The sequence below is a fragment of the Patella vulgata genome, chromosome 6 (assembly GCF_932274485.2).
Source record: "Patella vulgata chromosome 6, xgPatVulg1.2, whole genome shotgun sequence".
In the NCBI taxonomy this organism is placed as follows: Eukaryota; Metazoa; Mollusca; class Gastropoda; family Patellidae; genus Patella; species Patella vulgata.
The window spans coordinates 22,373,371-22,396,780 of record NC_065884.2 but is presented as its reverse complement, the minus strand read 5'-3'; the positions used below and the strand labels follow the sequence as shown (position 1 = coordinate 22,396,780).

Sequence of the window (23,410 nt, the reverse complement as noted above, 5' to 3'; positions counted from 1 at the left end):
CATCAACCCTTCCTTGAAGTGTCAAATTTGACATCCCCCCCCCCCCACACACGTGTATAGCGCTATTGCGTGTCGCACATGCAGCTCAGTGGTTCTGTTGGGGCGATAAGTTCTTCATCTGTGAACATACTCTCAAAGCATGTCAAGTGTCCATGACTATTTATCATATCAAAACCTGCATAGGTATTTGCATTTCAATATCCTCTCCTTTTTTTTGAAGAGTATAAATCAGGAGCGGTAACAGTCATTGATTCTTCCACTCCTCTGGGATCTTATGCTATCTTATCACTGTCATATTCACGGTTATAGTAAACCGCCCAATGGTGAGTAGGACGTTGGGCGACATACTGTACAAATGTTCTGTCAACTCTCACAAAACAGGCAGAATTAACAAGCAGGTCTCGAGATTCTGTCCCATTTCTGATCCTTTCGTTCACAAGAATTTGCTCCCATCAATGTACTCAAATGCCAGGAAATTGACTAAAGGGGGAACTTCACAAAAATCCTGGCTATGCCACTGAGCGTCACTATCCTGAAGGTTCACAAAAAATAATCACAAAATCAATAACAATCATAATATGACATGAACTTTATGTCAACTTGAACAAAACTGCTTTTCGGCGGCGAACAACTCGGCAATACGATCTCTGTTCTACAGAGGCGGTCAGTGTTAAAGCCAGTATTTTGTCGACATTCATTGTGGGGTAGGAGTGTGGATGGCGCCTAGATATGTTGTTTTTTGGACCCCCCCCCTCCCACCCCTATTCACAGCTTCTAGATCCGATACAGTTCTGAAACAAACAGATATAAATTGTTTTGTGTAGAAACTTAATCTTTTGGGCCAGTTTTAGATTGAAAAAAAAAAACAGAATTCATATACAATCAATGCTCTTCACTCAGAATATTTATCTGTAAAACAGCTCAAATATTACATAACAATTTAGATTTAAATAGATTTGCTTTAGATGTAAATTATTTGTTTGCGCAACTTTGATTATAAAAATACTGGTACTTGAATAATATCAGTAATAACTTCAATATATACAGGGGGGGTTGGATGGCTGAATTGTTAGCGTGCGCGCGCTGTATCATAAAGTCTGTCATTGAGTCGACTGGCGTGGTTTCGAATCCCGGGTTGTACGTGACAAGGAGTAGGGTCGCCTGTCCAACCTCGTGGGTTTTCTCCGGGTCCTCCGGTTTTCTCCCACTGCTAAAGACCCCTATGCGCGAGCAAATTATTGAAATAAAATTTGACCATATGTTAGTCCCGAAATGACCTAGTTTGTGTCGAGTGGACGTTAAACCCCATTTCTCCCTCTCTCTCTCAATATATACAAATATCTAAAAAGGGAGTAGTCTCAAGAAATGTTATTAAACAAGTTAATTAGTTGGATTGTTTTATTTTATCTTAAGCAGTATTGTGGGATGGCGTGCCAGCCAAGAAACAGAGTATAGTCCTTCAAATGAGACAAAAAACAAGGTCATGTGTACACATGTGTGTGGCCATAAAACAGTGTGTATTTCCAAATATATATGTATTTTGCATTTACATAGTTTTAATTCCATTGTTTCTCAGTCATGGTATAGATTCTCTCTGATAATAGCAAAAAAAATTAACTTATTCTAAATGCAGTTTTCCTTGTTGTTTTGTAGTTTGAGGTGTTTTTACAATGTGATAAACACAGAATATAGAACAAAATTACAGTTATTCTTAAATTTACTTTCCTGCAGCTACTCCAAATAAGATCTATAATATGAACAATGTCATAAAAATATTAAATATAAAAAAATAAAATTGAGTAGATTGTGTTGAAAGATACAATGAAGCCATTCATGCAAAATACCAGTATTAAATTAATACTTAACCCCTTTTACAGGAAAAGCTAGACGTGTTAATTACCTCCTGCCTTATTTATATTTTAGTATAAGAACAATTATTTACATCAAGAGCAAAAGACTCCATGTCAAATGATATTCATTTCTGAAACAAATTTCCTCAAATTTAATTTCCCAAAATGAGCATGGACTTTAGTCGAAACCTCCCCTTACATAAAAGGATGAAAAGATTGCAATGCAAACTCCGATACAGCAGCTATGGTTTGACAGCAGCTTATCTGAATTGAAAACTTGGATGTTGATCAAATTTGTTAAGGGATGCCTTTAAGAAATCTGATCTCTCATGATAACAGAGCTGAATATCCAAACGCATTCACAAGGGTTTGGCCTCTCATGACACAATGGTTTGCATCAAATTTGAAAAGAATCCATCAACGCCTGTAGCCTCTATCGCATTCACAAGCCAATTATTGATGGACGGACAGGGTGATGACACAAAACGTCCACAATGAAATATGGGCATATAATAGTTAATGGTAAAAAGCATGGATTATAGAGATGGTGAATACTTGAATTTTGACATCCTACATTCTTTAAAGCATCTTGAAAATAAAAAGAATCTTTTTTTTCTCATTTTGTCGGACAACTGCTGTGTATGTTGGGAACATTGGTCTCTAATTCTAGATAATTATTGGTCTTGTGCTTAATATTTATGACAGAACCAAAGTAACAGTTGACTCATCATTTATCAATTCTAGAATCTCCATAAATGTTCAACAAAACTTAAACAAAAAATTAAGATACAGTAAAGATAAAATCTATTTATAAAAATGACAAATCATAATTTAAAAATATTAATTTGTTATGTGATATAAAACAAAATAATAAAACAAATCTGGAATTTAGGGATTTACTTCGAAATGAGTGTGAAAACTGTGGGATGCACAGTGTACTGAAATAAAACAAACATAAATGACTTTAAATTATCTCAGTTTTACTATTCCATTATTATATATTTTAAAATTCATTACCACTAGCACTTATATCTTGGATGACTATTGAATGAATAGTTTTTTTTATGAAAGAAATGTGGCAGAACATGAGACAGAAATAAAAGAATGTTAAAACATGTAAAATAATAGATAAGGAGGAAAAAATCTCAACAATGTTAATAGTGAAGGTCAAAGGGTTGTTTTGAAATGAAATCAATATTTATACAATGTGAATGTGATAATTTACAAATTGATGATTTTTAGAACTTTTGTCCAAAATTCAACACTGAAATGGCTAAATATGAAATTCTGGCAGCTTCATTTTTTTGCAGTTTGTAGTGTGTTTCATTTAAAACTTGGACCTATCTACTACTAATACTAATAGGGGATTACAGCGTTCTATAAAGCACTAGAACTGGATCTTCTTGTTATAGAGAATGTCATTTTATGTTTATAAAATACAGAGATAATATGGCTATGAAAACCAAATAATATATGTACTTACATCAACATGAGAAAATAATAAATTAATAATGAACAACACCCAGATATACAAACCATTTTGCCTTGATTTACAACAAAATTTACATATTTACAAATATATGAACACTCAATTTCAATTATTATCATTGGTACCTTACTACGGCTAATAATAAAATTTTATTAACAGCAAATTCAACTAATGATAAAAAGATTCACATAAAAATTTATATTCTAGTAAACCAAATTGTCATTCACAATAAAAAATTCATTTAAAAAATATTCTTTCTAAAAAGCAATATTTTAAAATTGTAACATATTTGAGCCATAATTTACTTTGACATTGTTTAACAACTGCATGAACAACTATTAATCACAGTCTTTGGTTCTTGAGCCAAAAAGAATTTCTCTACAACCACACCATACAAGCTTTTACTGATCTAATAGTCCAGATTCTAAAATAAAAAAAAATACAAAATGGCATTTCAAGTCTTTCCTGTAGGAAAGGGAGGTTACCTATCCAATATACCATCGATGCTCTCCTAGGCTTTGAAACAAAAATGCTTAACCAAATTTGACTGAAATCATTGAAGTCGTTAAGAAGAGGAATGTCTAATGCCTAAATTTACCCCATTTAAAGCGCCCTTGCCTCTGTATACTTCATTTGAAACAAGCCAACAGTGAGGCTGATGTCCCCCACCGAAATCTCAGAATAAATAGATGACACATATTAATTTATCGCAAATTTATTTTTTTCAAAAGTATCAAGCAATCAAACAGATTATCAACTATACACAATGTTTCATCACTCTCTATCAGCTAGAATCAAAGTTATCTTGTCCTAAGCAGAAAATTCTCATCATTGAACTTAGTTATGGTAATGATGTAATGAATCTATACTCAGAGTTTCATCACTCTCACTTAATTAGAACTAAAGTTATCGTGTCCCAAAGCATTAACTAATTCTCATCTTTAAACTCCTTCAAGGCATTCATCTAATAAACACCTACACCAAGTGTGAACATTCTAGCTCAATTAGAAATTAGAATGAGAGTTATTGTGTTCCAAAAAGTCTGACGGACAGACAGACAGGCAAACAAACCCATTATAATAGTTCCCTGCTTTCTACGAAAGGCGGGGGACAAAAATGGGAATAAGTACCACCTATGCAACACACCTACCAAATCTTATGAAATCCATCAAGCAGCTTAGTACAAGAGGTAAAAAAAATGTAACAGGGCGACGAACAGGGTGGATGACTCAAGCTTTTGGGATGTAGACAATGGAGGCTTACCTATTCTTTCAATAAATGGGATCCCCTCGAGAACTAAATGACAAAGAATAAGTTTTCCTTACTATAAACCCCTAATGCACAGTGGGCAAATTTCAAGAGTCAACAAAAAGTGTTATATGACCATGCATGTCGAGTGATATATAATCAAATACTTCCTTATTAAGATATGACCCTTTCCAACTTTAAAAATATAAGATTATAATTTGACTTTTTATTATATAAACAGAGCTATTTTGAAGATTGCTTCAATAGTTTTCTTATAATGATTTGAACAGTTTTTGATTTTTAACAAAGACTGCTCAAGCGAAAGATCAGAGTTAATCAACTTACTGAGAAATCGTGCTCTTTTCTCTTCAGCTTTTCTCTTCCATTCAGGTTCTATTGTATTACGTGCTGCTTCTTTAGCAGGACTAGGTGTTTTACGTAGTTTTATATTTGATAACCATGGTGAAGTTATCTTTTCATTGGAATCGTTGCTTTCTTGACTGGAATATTCTAAAAATATAGATATGACTATATTGTACTAAGTAAGAACCATGAGTTTAGGGCAATGAGAACAAAGCCTCTCTAAGAATGTAAAAGAAGTTTGCCTGTAAAAACTGTACTTGGTTTCAGGAAATTTTGCATGGATAGAGTCTGTACAACCTATTTTCATTTCAACTGTTAAGGGTTTTTTTTATGTATGCCAATAAAATGTGAATCAGCAATCCAAACAATTAGACATGATTCCTTGACAAGTCCCTTTGTCTTACTCCACTGACAAGGGAAGACCACACTGGAAAAGTCGGAGGTACTTTCTTGGACAACAACAGGATCAAATCCTGGACTCCTGATTAGTGACAAGGGAAGACCACATTGGAAAAGTCGGACGTACTTTCTCAGGCAACAACAGGATAAAATCCTGGACCCCTGATTAGAGACAATGTAAGACAAAACTGGTAAAGCCTGAGGTACTTTCTTGGACGATTCCAGACCCCTCATTAGTGTGCCATCATGGTTACCTATAAGAAAACCAGACTCGTGTTAAGTTTACACGAATATAATGTTACTCACCTTTATGGAATGATTTTCTCTTTGATTCAACATGTACTTCAACAGTTGGTTTTCTCAATTGCACACTAGGATTGATTTTTTCTTTTATGTCACCATTTTCTTGATTTTCATTTTCTAGAATATATAAAATATTAATAAATGTGTTTTTAAAGGACATGAAAAAAACCTAATTTTAATTCCCTCCAAATGTAATGTTCGTATATAGAACAATTGTATCCCCCCCCCCCCCCAAAAAAAATACTTTCTATGCTTTTTTTTAAAAAAAAAATCACATTTATTTACAGAAACTGAATTAACAATAGGCAGAAGCCTACAGATCCAAATTTTGCTGTCAATTTCTTACTTTCTGCACCGCAAATGTCATATTTACTGATGTTGGACGTGCAAGGAAAGTAGGTGACTAATAATTGAGTTAAACCATGGAACATTGTTACAGTGGTCCCATTTCAGATTTCATGTTTGTAATTTACTCTATAACGCTTCATTTTCTGAGTCCAAACTTAACCTTTTAAGGAACAACCACTAACCAAGTCAGGTATCAGATAGTTAAAATTGTTTATATGGCTAGGTCAAAGGAAAACAATTAAGAAATTAAACAAGAAATTAATGCATCATGCAATTAATGAGACCTGAAGGTGACTTATACAAGTGTATTGAAATAGCAGTGCCTGGCTGTACATGTAGGGCCTACATTGTTCCTACGCTTAACATGACTGTGAATTTTGACATGTAAAACACCATTTACCAAAATATGACTTAATTTCTGTAATATTATCAACAACATTGATCAGCCTATTCTTTGATTAATTACTGTCGATTATTCTATTGTTTTGAGAGATGTTATTTTTGATAATACCACTAGACTGTTACTAATATTCATATAGTCATTAACTTCTTAAGTGTTTACTAATAAAATTATTAAATTTCTGTGCGTAATTCGAATCTTTGCTCAACTCGGATCAAAATGTTCGGTCCATTTGATCTAATTCTGGCTTTTTTCCTTCGCCTAAGTTGGATCGGCAGTAATGTTTAGAATTTGACTAAATCAGCTTCGTCCCGATGGTCTAAAATGCGGTTAGGTATTCCATACAGAGCCCTAAAATACTTTCCCCTATCATTTTGACTCAAATCAGCCTATTTTCCCGGAAAATTAGAAACTCGCTGTCTGCTGTACGAGACACTTTCCTGGAAAATTTAGGACATTTTTCAAAGATAGCGACAAAACGGAAGTTATCTACTCACACCAAAACGGAAGTTATCTACTGGCACCAAAACGGCAGTTATCTACTCGCACATACGAACAAAAGCTTGAAATGTGCCTTTGAATCAATTAATCTGGCTCTTGCAGTTTATTTCTAATCGAGCTAAGATTGAATTTCGGTCTTCGGCTAACTCTGATCTTCGCTTAACTCGGATAAAATTGGTCAGTCCATTTAGATCCAACTTATGCAAAGTTTACTGTAATTCATATTTGGTTTAATTAAAGTGTGCTGTGAGTTACTTACCTTGTGAGATTCCGACTTTTGATGTTTTGGTTAACTTTGTAGCCAACCGGGCTGGTTTGGCTGGTTTGGCTGGTTTTTGATCTTCGTTAATTTTATTGTTGCTGGAATCAGGTTTCACACGACTTTTTCTAGCATGCATCTCTTTAAACCCAGATGGTGTCTTAGAATCAGTATCTTGGGCAGATGTACTTTCATAGTTATTGGAATTATTTCGATTACCTCCATTTTTCTCTGATAGCGGAGGTGGCTTCTTTAATTTCGGTTCTGTCAGCCATGATGAAAGATTGGAAGGCGAATCTGTCTTCTGAGGATCTGAACATATACTTGACCGTTTTTCTTCTTTTGTATAAAGCTTTGCTGGAGTATTTCCTGTTTCAAGGTGAATAGTATGTCTCTTATAGGAAGGTGTATTGGAAGTATGTGATGTATTTCTTAGAGTAACTTTAATGTCATCAAATGAATTGCCAAAATCTTTATTTGTATCACTGAATGAACTATTTTTGCCTAAATCTTCTTTAGAATCATTAAAAGAGTTTTTAGTCTTTAATTCACTTTCAACTGTCTGGAATGTTTTCTTACTTTCTTCGTCATCTTTAAGTAGCATGGCATTCAGGGAATTTCGTTTGGAAACCAATTCTGTTTTAGAAACACTGCTTTGAGTTTTTTCAGGGGACGGAGGCAGCTCTTTTCTTGTTAAAGATAATCTATTTGGTATGACAGGTGGGTTATCTATGGTAGGCAGGGGTTTTATACTGGGAGGTGGTGATGGACTTCTTGTTGGGGTTTTCACTTGTGCAGCTGCAATGGAGGTAATTGAAACAGGAATGTCTTGTGTAAACGATTCATTTTTCTCCACTAATTCTGATTCTTTCTGTTTCTTTTCTTCAATAATTTTAGAAGTTAACATTCCAGAGTTTTTTGGAACATCAGTTTTCTGCGATGTTTCATTCATGCCACCAAATAACATGTCATCACTAAAACCTTCATCATGAAGAGATGACCGTTTATTTTCCATTTCAAAGGGTTTTCTTTCATTTTCATGTGGTTTAGATGCTTGTTCATCTTCCTGTGCTTTGGGTTTTTCTTCACTGGTGGGGATAGTCGGTAAAACCCGGACTCCAGTTTTCAGTTGTGTTCTTCCTCCAATTTTTGGTAAAGTAGGTAAAACACGGACCCCTACTGGTTTATTTTCCTTTACGACATCTGCTTCTGGTGGTTTACTAATTTCACTGTCAGTATTTTGGTATACAGTACTATCTTCATCTTCATCATCTGATTTGGTTTGTGTTTTTGCAAATAACTGAAAGTATTGACAAAAAAAAAAATCACCTGATTACCTGTTAAATGTTAATGACTCTCTAACTTTAGGACACGGAATAGGGAAAGTCCCACCTTTCACCCTTTTCATTTTTTGTAGCTACGAATGAGCTGCAATATGCTTTAAAACTGGAAAGTAATTATTAAAACATTCTTAATAAAAATATACATAAATTAAGTTGAGTGGTTCTAAATTATGTCAACCATGTCAAAGAGATAAATGAGCTGCACTATTTGTACTCAGTTTGCAGATCTATTTACAAGCCTACATTTTCAAATCAAACAGCTATACAATTGATGCTAATGGGATTATATTGTCAAATATCCCTATCTGTTTCAGATTCTATCATCTTGGATGGAAAAAGGTTCTGACAATGTTAAGTTTCACATGGACAATTCAATCCAGTATCCAAGGTAAATAAAGTCATACTTATTTGGTTATTAATATTATTGTAAAAAAAAGTTTATATTGTATTTCATTATGGTAGAAGAGTCACAGTTGGTTAAACATTGATCAGTCATGTGGCTGTGTTGAGTTCTGGAATTAGACAGGTAGAGCTAAGCTTTTAGATTTTATATACTCAATTCGCTGCCATTCTTTCTTTTAAAAAATGAAATCTCAATCTCCAACATGGGTGTCATAATAGTAAATACCTTTCTTGTATACTGGTCATCAAAATATTTTTTTTACCAATGATGCAGGGTTTTATAATTACGTTCCAGCTTTAATCAGGGTGAGAATGAGCTAAATAACATGCAACATACTTATATAATGAAACCTATTTATTTGTAAATTTGTGCACATCAGAAGAATGATATTCCTTTCTTACCAGGAGAGAAATCAATATTTATTATTACCTTAGACTTTTTGAGATCATGTAAGCCTGGCATAACAAATGCTGGTTTAGATGTTTTTGTTGGAGCAATTGGTGCTTCCTCCTCAACTGTCTCACTGGTTTCTGTTGATTCATCTTCATCTCGCGAAGTAACCTCTTCTTTAGGTTCTAAAATAAAACCATAAGTTACAAGTATTAATCATGCCAAGTAACTTTCTTTACAACTGCAGGACACAATATTAGTAGACCATAAACTTTGTAATTACTTCTTTGTATACACTGTGAGTTATGAGCAAACTCATTTTCTTTCTCTGAAGTCTTAAAGAATGTAGTTTATCCATACATTTCTATTCAGAAATACAAAATCTGTTGGAAGCCCTTGCTTCATTAAATATTTTCTAAAATAAATATGCGTTCAAATGATACAAAGCAAAACAATACTTTTGTTTAAATAGTTTTAGACAAATCTTTACACTTATAACTGCAGACTAATCATTATTATTTCAAATAATTCTAGGATTAGACCATGCTTATTAAAATTTATCGTCTTATATTTCTTTCTTATTAAATATTGGAGGGTTCCGAGTTTGATTAAGTTTAATATGTACTCACCTGTGGAATCTATGTAGATATTGTTTTCGTCATTTGGTAAAATTGAACGAACACCTTTCCTAGATGGTTTTCTTCTCAGTGCATATGACCCTTTTTTAGCAATTTGACCTTTAAAATGTTGGGCACCTAAACCTAACTCTGAGCTGGATGGTAGCTAGAAATATATAAAATCTAAATGGAGCATAAAACAAAAATACATATGCAAATCAAATCATGCTTTATTCACGAAAGCTTAAAACTGATTGAAAGTTATTATAAACTTTAATAATGGCACCTTATTAAGTAAGTATTGATCTTAAAAAGGTGACTTGCTGCATGGAAACTTTTGCATTTAGTACTTAGAAAATGGTTTATTTCTCCTATAGATGTATAAAGGAAATACTGTTTAACAGTTATTACCTCTATAACATCAAAATTAAACTCCTGATTTTCGACATCACCATTAGTTATACTTTCTTCATTCTGTAAAGAGAGACATAAATACATGCAAAGTATTGGAAAGTTTTTTTTATTTTCAACTATACACTGACTATTTAATTGTAATGACAGAAATAAGCTGTACAAGATATAAAACTGATGAATTCAGGGTGGAAGTCTTTTAAAAAATACAAATGGCAAGTTTTTGTGTGTGCTTGGTGATTAAATCACTCCCACCATCTACATTTTTGTAGCATTTAAGTAGAGACTTCCACCCACTACTGAATGATACACAGCAAAATCTATTAAGGCTAGTTTTACCAATATCAATATTTATATAAAAGATATTCAAACATAGAGCAGCAGCAAAGCTCTAAAATCACTGTAAGATTACTCCCAAAAAATTAAGATCCAAACTTTTTCGAAAATCGATAGTGTTATTCCTTATGCCTCAATGAACAAATTTACTGAGTTTTAATAACTGTTAAAAAAAAGTTTTAGAAACCACCATTGAGAAATCTGTTCTATATTGTGTATGTGTTTAATAGTGAAAATAAGATCGAAAAGATAACTCTGTGTTTTTTCCTATGTTTTAACAACTTTTCTTGACAACTCTGTCGTATATTGGGCGTATAAGATTTCATAAATATGAATGTACATGTAAATGGAGGGATAACTCTGTCATTAACAAACAAAATATTAAGAAATCCTTCTTAAGTCCATAACTCACCAAATCTTTAAAAACTGTCATTGAAAACTTTGTCCTGTAAGCTTTAACACTAAAATAATGATAACTCTTGCAAAACACACTTTCTTTTCTATTCTGATCGGGTTATTGATAAAGCATTCTTATAAATTTGAAAAATATTCAACTAAGAGTGTTACATGTATATCAAGGAATTGACTGATGGAGATGACAACAATACACTTCCACTTTAAATGTGGGCAGAGCACAAAAAAAAAATAGTTCAGTATTCCATACCATACAATTATCATTAGTTAATGTCTCTTCATCATTTATCATTGGATCTACAGAAATATTTGGGGTTTGTTCTTGGGTAGATAAAGTACTAGATACACCAAAATCTAGTTCATCAATATCATCTTGTTGTGTGGTTTCAGCTATAGTGGTCGATATACTATCACCAAATAAATCATCGTCGTTAATCATCACAAAACTATCAGTCTGTAAAAAATATCAATCTTTATAATTAATATTTACGAACCTGATTTTTAAAGATTATATTGAGAACTGTGGGGCATGTCACATTATCTTTAAAAATGCAATACAGAAATGTCAATTTTTAAAAAAAATTTTTTTAACTTTGTATGTCTCATTTAACAATCCTGCGAAATTACTTAAATATCTGTTAAAAACCCTATGTCCTCCCAACCATAATTTGGTCTTCTTTTCGGTCCTATAAACTGATTTAGCTGTTCAGACAAAATATCCCAAAAAGCACACTGAATAGCGTATGCATGTCTTCATTAGTTAGATGTCAAACCCCATTTCATTTATTCATTTGTTTTACTTGAACCATATCTGAACTTTTAATGAGTAGTTCTTACTATAATATTTCAACTAACCTGGGGATAAGAAGAAGAGACGTCTAATAATAAATCTGGTGCAGTCGAGTTATCATAGTTCGGTACTGTCTGAAATAAATTCATATTATCAATATTATAAAATTTCCAGTCAAACCAGACATTACGATTATAGGCTACATACAAAAAGAGAAAAGTTTTCTGTATCATCATTGTCAGCGATTTTTGAAATGAACAATCTACATTAAAATCAAATAGTCAAATGAATAAATATCAATTTGGACTTCCATAGTCACTTGCCCTACATGTAATTCAGATCTTTCCATAACAATCTACCACAAATACTACATAACAAAGGGATATAACTCCAACAGTTCAATGTATTATCAGAAATCTTACATAAATTGTAAAAAGATGTATGAAAAAGTTCAATCATTGTAAGAGACTGATTTTAAAGCAGTTTAATTAACAGTGGCAATAACTCTACTTCAAAACACATTGTTTACTCTCACAAACCACTTTAAAACAGGTAGTTTCATCCCACCAATAATCCTGAGGTGGATCATAGTCATATGCAAAGAATGTATCTACGAATAAGGCATTCAATGTTATTTCTGATTGATATACCAGTCCTAGTCCTAGATATTAAGCTATTATCTTTTCTGCAGGTTCTTTTACCAGTAATTTTCATTATTAATTTTACCTAATGCTTTGAAACAACAATAACAATTTAAGTTTTATCCTAAGTACAATATTCTACCACCCTGGATGGAGCTATCCTGGTTGAACCGGTTTGTGGCCCGGGAGGAAATGTCTTCGGATGCATTTAAATAAATAATAATACAAACCTGAGCATCTGGAATGATGGAATAATCAGAAAAATCACAAAGTGAGTCAAACAAATCGACATTACTAATGGTGGCAGCTGACTGTGTGGTGGTGGTGGTGTTAGTGTTGGAGGATGGAGATTCACCAAGAAAATCCAACAAATCATCAACGTCAACTCTATTGTTAGTATTGGGTATGGTGTCCATTTTTTTGCTGTGCAAAAAATTAATACTTGTGCAAATATTTTCTATTCTCTAGCTGCAATATACAGATTATATAAAATAATGATACCGACTGCGAGTTTTTCCAGTACTACCTATATATTTTGGCATTCTTGTCACATTATGTCTATGATCAAAAGTACTGATATTCAGTATTTAAGCAACCAAAAATTTGAGAATACCTTTCAGATGATATTTTAGCTAGAATGGATTCAATTTGACTTTTTGCAGTCTGCAAATGATACTGAGAATAGCAAATGAACAATTTGGCAGCTTGATGGGATACGTGAATGGTGAACTGTAAGCAAGTACAAGCGGTGAAGTCCTTGTTATACCCCTTCGCAAAAATGCAACATTAAAGCCCTTGATCTATCACTGACGAATTACATGATATACATGTAACTTTACACAAGTTGAAATATTCTTTTTGTGTAGACAAGGCCATCTGTTTCAGCACCTTTTGCTGCATTACTGTTCAAGCTATAAGTCTACATGAAAGCCTGATTTTGCATTAAATTCTAAATGTGAACTACACTTAATGCAATCTACAAACTAGTATAATAATTACATATACAATACATATTGTATGGATACAATCACTAAGTTTAATACACTGGAACGTTTTAATAAGATTAAAACTTACAGTATAATAAATATAGTGATTGTATCAATGCCAAGTATTCTACATGTATTATAATATAAGTCAATTGATATATGACTCTGCATGCATAATCATGCATTGCTAGACAGATGAGTAATCAAAGTTTCAACAAACGGAAATGACAAATGCAAAAGAAAAACGCAAGTTATCCTTCTATATAACTGACTGAAGTGATAAGTGATAACAGATACGCAGGCAAAATTTCTGCTCACTAATAATTCCTTCGAAGCCCAAAAGTGGTTATATGAGACTGTGAGAGGATATCTGACGATTCAAAACAGAAATGGACTGTCACTAGAAAAGAGAAAACGAACAAATATTAAAAAAATGTCCGTGCATTACCATGTTTTTAGTAAGTATAGAATGAATAAAAACAAGTGAATGTATGGACTATTTCTATTTTTCTCGTGTTCTCTTATCTAGTCACATTCAATTACTTTTTATACGCCCACATTTTCATGTGGACGTATATTGTCGTCGCTCCTGCCCGTCCACAATTGTTTGTGAACAGTCTACAGGTCACAATTTTTATCCGATTTCAATGAAACTTGAAATATAGGTTTATCACCCTCAGATCTCGGTTCCTTCAGATATTGGCATGTATCGGACTGTAAGTTCATGGATTATGGCCCCTGATTGTACGAAAAATCACGTTTTTATCCGATTTAGTTTAAACTTGAAATGTATGATTATATCCCAAAGATCTCGGTTCCTTTCGATATTCGCGCATGTCGGACCGTAACTTCCTGAATTATGGCCCCTGATTGTACGAAAAATCGCGTTTTTAGCTTGTAGAGCCTATAGAGGTCATAATTTTTATCCGATTTAGAAAAACGTATTATTATATCACCGTTACACCCTAAGGACGACTGAGTCCGAAATTCGTGAAAATCAGCCCAAAATTGACAGACAAAATGGCCGCCGTTCGTTCTCAACTAGCGTAAAAATATGGTATATCAAGGTTGTGGACCATATAGAGGTCACAATTTTAATCCTATTTTAATGAAACTTGAAATGTATGTTTATAATCCAAAGATCTCATTTCCTTTCGATATTCGCGCATATCGGAACGTAACTTCCTGAATTATGGCCCCTGATTGTACGAAAAATCTCGATTTTAGCTTGTGGAGCCCATAGAGGTCATAATTTTTATCCGATTTAAAAAAATGTATTATATCACCGTGAAACCCTAAGGACGGCTGAATTCAAATTTTGTGAAAATCGGCCCAAAACTGACAGACAAAATGGCCGCCGTTCGTTCTCAAATAGCGTAAAAATATGGTATGTAAGTTTATAACCCAAAGATCTCGGTTCCTTTCGATATTCGCGCATATTGGTACATAACTTCCTGAATTATGGCCCCTGATTGTACGATAAATCGCGATTTTAGCTTGTGGAGCCTATAGAGGTCATAATTTTTATCCGATTTAGAAAAACGTATTATTATATCACCGTTAGACCCTAAGGACGACTGAGTTCGAATTTCGTGAAATTCGGCCCAAAACTGAGAGACAAAATAGCCACCCTTCGTTCTCAAATAGCGTAAAAATATGGTATATCACGGTTGTGGACCCTATAGAGGTCACAATATTTATCTGATTTTGTTGAAACTTGAAATGTAAGTTTATAACCCAAAGATCTCGATGCCTTTCGATATTCGCGCATATCGGAACGTAACTTCCTGAATTATGGCCCCTGATTGTACGAAAAATCACGATTTTAGCTTGTGGAACCCATAGAGGTCATAATTTTTATCCGATTTAAAAAAAACGTATTATTATATCACCGTTAGACTCTACGGACGACTGAGTTCGATCTTCGTGAAAATCGGCCCAAAACTGACAGACAAAATGGCCACCCTTCGTTCTCAAATAGCATAAAAATATGGTATATCAAGGTTGTGGACCCTATAGAGGTCACAATTTTTATCCGATTTTGTTGAAACTTGAAATATAAGTTTGTAACTCAAAGATCTCAGTTCCTTTCGCTATTCGTGCATATCGGACCGTAACTTCCTGAATTATGGCCCCTGATTGTACGAGAAATCACTTTCTTTTTAGCTTGTTCTCTATCCATCTCTCGAAAATGTGGGCGTATCCTGCCTGGCACCCGCTGGTTTGAATTGTCAGATATTCTCTTACAGCCTCACATCAACTTTCGGTCTTCGAAGGAATTGTTAGTGAGCAGAAATGTATCTGTTATCATTCGTCACTTCAGTATGCTATATAGAAGGATAACTCATGTTTTCGTTTTGTGTTCGTCACTTCCTTTTGTAGAAACCTTCAATATGCATCTATCGTAGCAATGATCTCTGTGTTAAATTTTTATTTGGAACATTTTTAATGGGTTCTATCACTTCTATCACATATGTGATAATGACTGACACCAATATTGTCCTTTAAGGGAATATGATAAATTTAGTTGCCTATTAATAAGTGAAATAGTCTGAAATATTAGGCAGCCATCTGAATTCAATAAAATTGGAGAAAACTTATGCAATGTTTCTTAACATATTGTTAAACAGGTTAACATTTTCTACCTTTCATTCTGTGTATGGTATTTTTAACAAATTCAAATATGGTACACAAAGTGACAATATTTACATATTGTCTTAGACTGACATCAGAAAAAAAATAAAAATAAATATCCCTATATATTTTACTTACAAATATGTAAATCAGACCATTGTTGTCTTGTCACGTGCAATAATTACAGTCTACAATAGCCTGAAAGAAGAAAAGACATTCTGTTAGTCTATCATTCACCCAGTATATAAACAGGGATCAACAATATTGACAATCATGCTTTCATACTTGTGATGTCATCAATGTGTGTAGCATACAAATGTGCTGTGGCCCATACAGATTAAACAATACATACTAGCCCAATGCTATAGGTAAGCTTACATGTACTGTTAAGAAATTTGAAACTAAATAATTTGTAGTGAATAGTTTACTATATACATTATATACATATTATAAACCCAATGGTTTCATTCAAAATAAGGATTCAACCATAAACCAGTTTAACTGAATCAGCCAACCAAATATAAATAGGACCAAACGTATGGATATGACATGATAATAAGTGGCATACATTGTACAGATTCCAGAGTTCACCGGGACATCAATCAACTAACTACCTTTCTGAACTGATAGACAATCATATAGTTTTGTGATTGAGTTAATTTAATTCATCCGTTCAAAGATTGCGCTTCATTTACTGACCGCGTCTTTTCCCACAAAATAATTTTATTTAGCTAATATTCAGAAATTTTCCAGGTAAACATAATGTTTTCAATAATCAAGTTATTATTGCAGTATTCTATGACTTCTTCGACCAACATGCAAAACAAAAAACTTTATAGTAGGTTGTGAGTAAGTTCAGAGTTCTTATTTTCAACTATCTAACCAAGAAGTGTAATCAAACGAACAAAAGTCATGCTCCAGTCCAATTATGTCTTAATCTGGTAAACTATTCAATAACATGCTTGTTATATGATAAGTATGTATTAAGTCTACTATCCTAACTCCTAGATAGTGCTGTTACTTAATGGACAACGGTCACTTGGTAGTAGATCACTTATTACTGGGTCATTTTGTCAAGCATATTATAGAATCTGCTATGACTATATGACCAATAACTAATATCAACCTTATATTCGTCTGGTTGGATTCAATATGCTCTATTTATATTACCTGACCTAGTTTTAATCCTTCCTTTTTGTAATAAGTAACTGATTATAATCTTCTTTCAATTAATTAAAACAGTATTTACAGATCTTACCTCACTACAAGTTATCCGAACAATTTTGATTCAATGAGCGGTGTACAGAGAGTACCGATTTGTAGTTGTTATTAAAGTAGACAATTCTGATAATCAATAACATAACTATCCTTTTATAAACACAAGCTACATCTCTTCTTAGCTTAGATTATATTCCCATAAAAACAACACCATAATAATATTCCCTAATGAATTCATAATTTGGCTAAATTATACTGAATTTTGTTGTGCTATATCAAAAATTGTGTAAATTAGATTTTTCTATGATATAAAGTTTAAACAGTAACATTTTGATACTTTTTAAAAATAATCTTTGCGCCATTTCACATTCCATTTTATATTTATCTAATATAGATAATAAACCATATAAGTGTGTCCATTTAACTTCCCATCTTCTTAATGCATCCACATGTCCAAGTTCAACCCCACCTTGTTAATGTTTTACAATTCATAATAGACCTACAATCAACATTTATGTACCACTACCATGATAATTCTTTGCAAATAAAAACTAGAAAAACTTGGATACATGTAGGCTATAATTTTATCATCATTGGAATTCTTATTGAAACACACTATTTTTGCATGGAGGGGAGGGGCCTTATCTTCCTTTTTCCAGTAACTAAGCCACTGTTTTCACATTGATCAATATTTCACTGCAAGAACATGTGACCATTCAGATTTGATGATACAAAATGATAAAACGATAGAGTACATACAAAAGATCCATTGGCACTTGGTGATGAAAGTACAGTTGATAAAGGCTAGGTCAGGGCAAATTTCTCCACCTCGTATTGCACATACAATGATAAAATCATAAGTTACCAATGTCAGTTATAACTGAACATAAATCACAGTCTTCATGTGATGATTAAGCCATTCTTTGCAAATATACACATACACGCCTCTATTGATCTTAGTTAAGATAAATGTACACACTACATTTAAATAAATCCAATATGTAATGTTTTCTAGCCTACATGTATATATATACAGTTTGACATACTTATGTATTTATCTAGATGATGTCATCTTATCAATAATATCAGTATGTGCAACTATCCTTCCAGCATAATAATCAATCTAATCATTTTATATTTTTTTATGTATCATCAATCACATATTAGTTCACTATATATAGGATGCCTAAAACAGACCATCGTTGTTGCATTCACACGACATGTATTTTTTAGCCATGTGATGGGTATCTATTAATTTAGAGCTAGTGCCAGCAGCGCTTACAAGGAAAGAGTCATAGTCATGCACATAAAAGATCCATGGACAGTTGGAATATGAGGAAGAGTATTCAGAAACGTGATGTCCCCTGCCTTAATCCAAAAATGTATTGGTCACTTTTATCTTTCTAGCGGCAGTCAATTCTTTTTATGAATTGTCAGATATCGTCTCAAAATCTCACACAACAACTTTTGGTCTTTGAAGGAATTATTAGTGAACAGAAATTCGCCCGTATATCCGTTATCACTCGTCACATCAGTCAGTTATATAGAGAGATGACTTGTGTTTTCCTTTGGCGTTCGTCACTTCCGATTGAGGAAAGCTGTATTACTCAGCTATCATAGCAATGATCTCTGTGTTAAAATTATATTTGGAATGTGTTTAACCAGCTCTATCACATGTGTGATAATGACTGGCAAGACAATGGCAAGACAACCAGTATTGGAATTATCATCCATTTCAAGACAACAAGCAGCAACTTTAAATGGGTATTTATGAATACTACATCATGTAATAGTAAGCCATCACTGAATTTTTTGTGGTCAAAGAATTTAATCAAACTTATGAAAAATACCTTACTAGTACGTTGGTGACGTGGGCCTGAAGTGTTAAATACCATGACCACAACAGTGACTTACCCTATTTATAATGACCATACGTTCAAGTACATATAAGGAAACATATGTATAGAAGTATATATAGTAAGGTACTATATATAACAATATATGTCTATATATATAAAACTAGGTAAAATATACAACATTATACAAAATAAACACACTAACATCTAGTCAACATGTTCTTACATATTCAACAATGTTTTGATGCAGATAACGTTAGAAAAAAAGTAGCTGAAATTGCAATAGAGTGAGGGGCGTAAGAAAATATTGTATATATTCTTTTCAGTTTCTGAAATTACATACTCTAACATACAGTGTCATTACCTGTATAACACAAGGTTAGGTGTAACTTTTGTTAGGCAAATTTGGCAGATGGCTCTGAAATTGTTCCTGTCATGTTTATGTTTGTGATGCTAGATACATGTACGGTATGCCACAAATATATATTTTGTTTCATTGTTTTCCATTAAATTCAACAAAAAGTAAATGTAACATAAATAAAATAAACCTGTTATCATTTGGTCCGTACGTAACTCATGTACGAAAATGAAATGGTAGATAGGTCACTTCTCTGCAGGTAGGATGGGTCTGTCGTTCAGATTGCATTTGGTCTAGCCAGAAGGAGGAATAGCATTAAAAGTCCTATACCTTTTCTCAGAAAAGATATGGCAATATCAAACTTGATTCTACATTAATGTAAGCTATTCACATCTTGCGTCATATCTTGATACAAAATCTGAATATACACCATCGTAATAGCTGTAGTTCATAGTATTATGTGTTTTAATTTGAAGCACATTCTCTTACTAGCAGCATATCAATGTTGAATTTCAGACAGTATATATTTTTGCATTCCATATTTCTTTTTTAACACATGTGCATAATTACCATTGCAAGATACAATTATATATTAACAAAAAATAAATGAAATCAAACTGACATTTAGACCGAGACTCTATTATCTTATTACATGAACAATATATACACAAATTCACAATAAAATAGTTGTTCACAAACTCTACATAATTTTGACTGGCTGTATAAATAACATTTAATTTTAAAGATAAACAATATAAAGACCATTTTTACCCTGTGAAGAAGGTTTATGTGACCATCTTTAAAAACTAGATGTTTATTAATAGGTAAGTGAACAAGGCTATGAAATATGATGACAAGCTCTACAACTATTCAATCAATACATATATATTTATGGCCACACATGTTCACCATTACAATAACATTCTTATGTTACAATAAATTACCAATAAATTTCTTTTAAAGAGAGTGATCTGTATCCAGTGAAATGTTTTTTTCGGATTTTGGTGACCTAAGCATACTGTGCTTTTTGATTGTATATTGTTCAATGTTCAGTCTTAAAGATGGGTTCCCAGAAAAGTATTCCCCGAAAAACACCTATGGAGCCTACACAGGACAAAAATGTAAGGGTTCCCCTAATCAACAGCCCGACGATTAAGAATTTCTGCACGCGTGATGTCCAAAGTCACACGCGAACATTGAGTGCTTGATGTACAAGTTGATAAACTTTATGAAGAGTTAGACGTACAACACTTTCTGAGATAAAAATGGCAGAATAAGACGCGGATAGTGGATAATCCTAGAATTTAATTAGGATTCGATATTTGTAATAAATAGTAAGCGATTAAAGACAACATCGTCTTATGTATGCAATGAATTCTCCTCTGACTTCCAAGAGAGGTAAGTCACGTGACGTAAACATGACATGGTTTGATCAAGTTTTTATAGCAGGACATTCCTTCGCAATTACAATGTCTGAGAAGGATTTGAAGCAAAGTTATGACAAATTAATTAGTTTGAATATGTTTTTAGTCCATATATATACCATTAAATCACCCAGTTTGTACGCGGGAACCCATCTTTAAGCTGAGAAACACATAAATAAAATCTAACATAGTCGGCTATACTCTTAACCACTAGTTATATACACAGTCCAGTGGACAAAATTTGAAATGAAAGGGTAAGCATACATGACCTTGATGGTCGCCAAAGTATTTTTCTGCTATTCTGGCCCATCAATACAGCCACTTCAATGTGGTCCAATATTGGTTGACCTGAATTCCAAACAACTCTTCAGTCATTGAGGGGCATGGAGAACTCGCCCTCCCCAAAACAATTTTTAAAACTTAAACATGGCTATTCTAACCTGTGAGTCAAGCAACTTCAAAGTTGTCTAATGGTTTTGCAACCAAAACCCCACTCTATGCCGACCTGAATTCCAATCATCCAAACAGACTATTGGAGCTCCATTCACAAATAACAATTAATGCCCGAAAAATAGGCTCCATAATCAATTCAGTACAAATTCGTGGTATTCAATAAACAGAAAAGTAAAATTATTGTTTAATCAACTTCAGGCACTTTATTTTGCCAACTAGATTATATCATAATTTTTTCCTCACTTGTCTGCCCGAAAAGTCAGATAGCCTATGAAATAAAGTTTTGTTTCAGGTTGAATTTGAGATGTAAATACAGAATATGCAAATTATCACTTTCATTTGCAAATTACTTGTTTGAATTTCACATATTTTATATTGATAGTCAACATTACATTTGAAAGTCACTGCTGCTCAAGGATTGCAAAGGGTAGTCAAGCAACCCATGCAGTGGGTCACCTCTACTCAGACAACTTCCAAGGGGCTACATTCTTAAAATCTGATGTTTTGTTCATGTTCAAATATATCATTCTGGGGATGATTTTTTTTTTTTTAATGTTCACAAAATCTTGTGTAATGATTAGCCTTTTTTTTTTTGACTATATCAGTCGGGATGAAATAACATCCTTTGAGTATGGTAACTGCAACTCACTGTATGGTTGCATAATATTCAAACTATGCAAGATATTTCAGTAGAACATTTTACTATTGTCAAAGTAAATGATTATTGCTAGGCTTGTTATAATGATTTATTTGAAAGATGTGAAATAAAATAGTAATATCAATTTTTTGTTACATAGTCTATTGTCTGCATTAAGAAGATTCCCCAAATTACCTGTCAATTTATTTCCTTGATTTAAAGATGTATTATGTAAGCCTATAATCTGCCTAATATAGCAAGAACGTCCAGCTCTTTATCTAAATCTTATATAATGCTTCTTTGAAATAGACACTGCGGCATGGTATACACATGTAGTAATGTCTATTTTCAACCAAGGAAATAATTCGACAGACAATTTTTGGATACAGAAATCTTACTACATGTATATATACATGTACCTTGTTACATGTATGTACATTTTAAAAATAAAATAAAATTATCTGCACACGCTTAACACAGAAGAGAGGTGTCATTAAATCTTCTAAAAGAACATGTCACACCTGCCCCGTGTATGAGACAAACATTATTCACACAACTAATTACAAAAAATTTACTCACCAGATTTCAATACAATTTAGGTACCACAGAACAGAGACAGAAAAAATCCTTTAGTTGTGGTTTATTAGGAGTTGTGATACTTGTGTAGTCTGGTTTATCACACAGACACAAATTGCTTTTAATGAGCTGAGGTTTTTCTCTCCATTCTACAGAATGTGCGAAATAACATGTCTGACAAATCACTTACACTTGAGAGATCATGTCTTTTACTCCTAAATCATGCCCGTGAGACTTTAGCTGTCATGTGGTAATTTAAATAACTGAGGGACATTACACTGGATGTTTCCATAATATATTTTAATTGAACTAATGTAGAACTACATGTTCGTGATGAGAATCCTCGGTAAGTCATTTTTATCCCACGGATCCTGATTGCAGAAAGAGAACTTGAGTAAATGGAAGAGAAATGAATAATCATGGTGCACAGGTTCTAAAACCTATCAATCTACACTAAATTTCATTAACGATTTAAAGCATAATATTTCTTTTGCATTTTGAAATAAAATTAACCTGTTTTAATAAGCAAGGTTTACAATACATGTACATGTATATGATTGATATTAAAAGTCTGTGGAGAGAATATATGGTATTTTGTAGATCAGACAGATTTGATTGAGAAACTAAATAATGCACACGCATGGTATTCCATCAATAAAGTAAATAGTCGACCCACGAGTAACCAGTGCATCTATCCATTTGTACACACAAGTTTTTTTTATATTTCTTTCCAGCTACAGTTACATTGGCAATGTCTATTCAT

General features: G+C 33.0%; 1 protein-coding gene across 3 annotated transcripts in view; it reads right to left on the bottom strand.

The window, feature by feature from the left end:
* Positions 1–886: 886 nt before the first annotated feature.
* The window catches only part of LOC126823213 (uncharacterized), a 35,784-nt gene continuing 13,260 nt past the window's right edge, over positions 887–23,410 (bottom strand). The window contains exons 1-12 of one of the 3 annotated variants that reach the window (XM_050551870.2): positions 22,651–22,669; positions 16,264–16,323; positions 12,736–12,973; positions 11,930–11,998; positions 11,325–11,528; positions 10,325–10,387; positions 9,926–10,079; positions 9,336–9,481; positions 7,161–8,460; positions 5,656–5,769; positions 4,933–5,097; positions 887–3,763 (exon numbers count right to left, since the gene is read on the bottom strand). In XM_050551870.2, the coding sequence (XP_050407827.2) occupies positions 3,741–3,763; positions 4,933–5,097; positions 5,656–5,769; positions 7,161–8,460; positions 9,336–9,481; positions 9,926–10,079; positions 10,325–10,387; positions 11,325–11,528; positions 11,930–11,998; positions 12,736–12,921 (2,424 nt within the window). In that variant the 5' untranslated portion in view covers positions 12,922–12,973; positions 16,264–16,323; positions 22,651–22,669 and the 3' untranslated portion in view covers positions 887–3,740. Of the gene's footprint in view, positions 3,764–4,932; positions 5,098–5,655; positions 5,770–7,160; positions 8,461–9,335; positions 9,482–9,925; positions 10,080–10,324; positions 10,388–11,324; positions 11,529–11,929; positions 11,999–12,735; positions 12,974–16,263; positions 16,324–22,650; positions 22,670–23,410 lie in introns of those variants that run through there. The other 2 variants (XM_050551869.2, XM_050551871.2) reach the window with 2 other exon arrangements.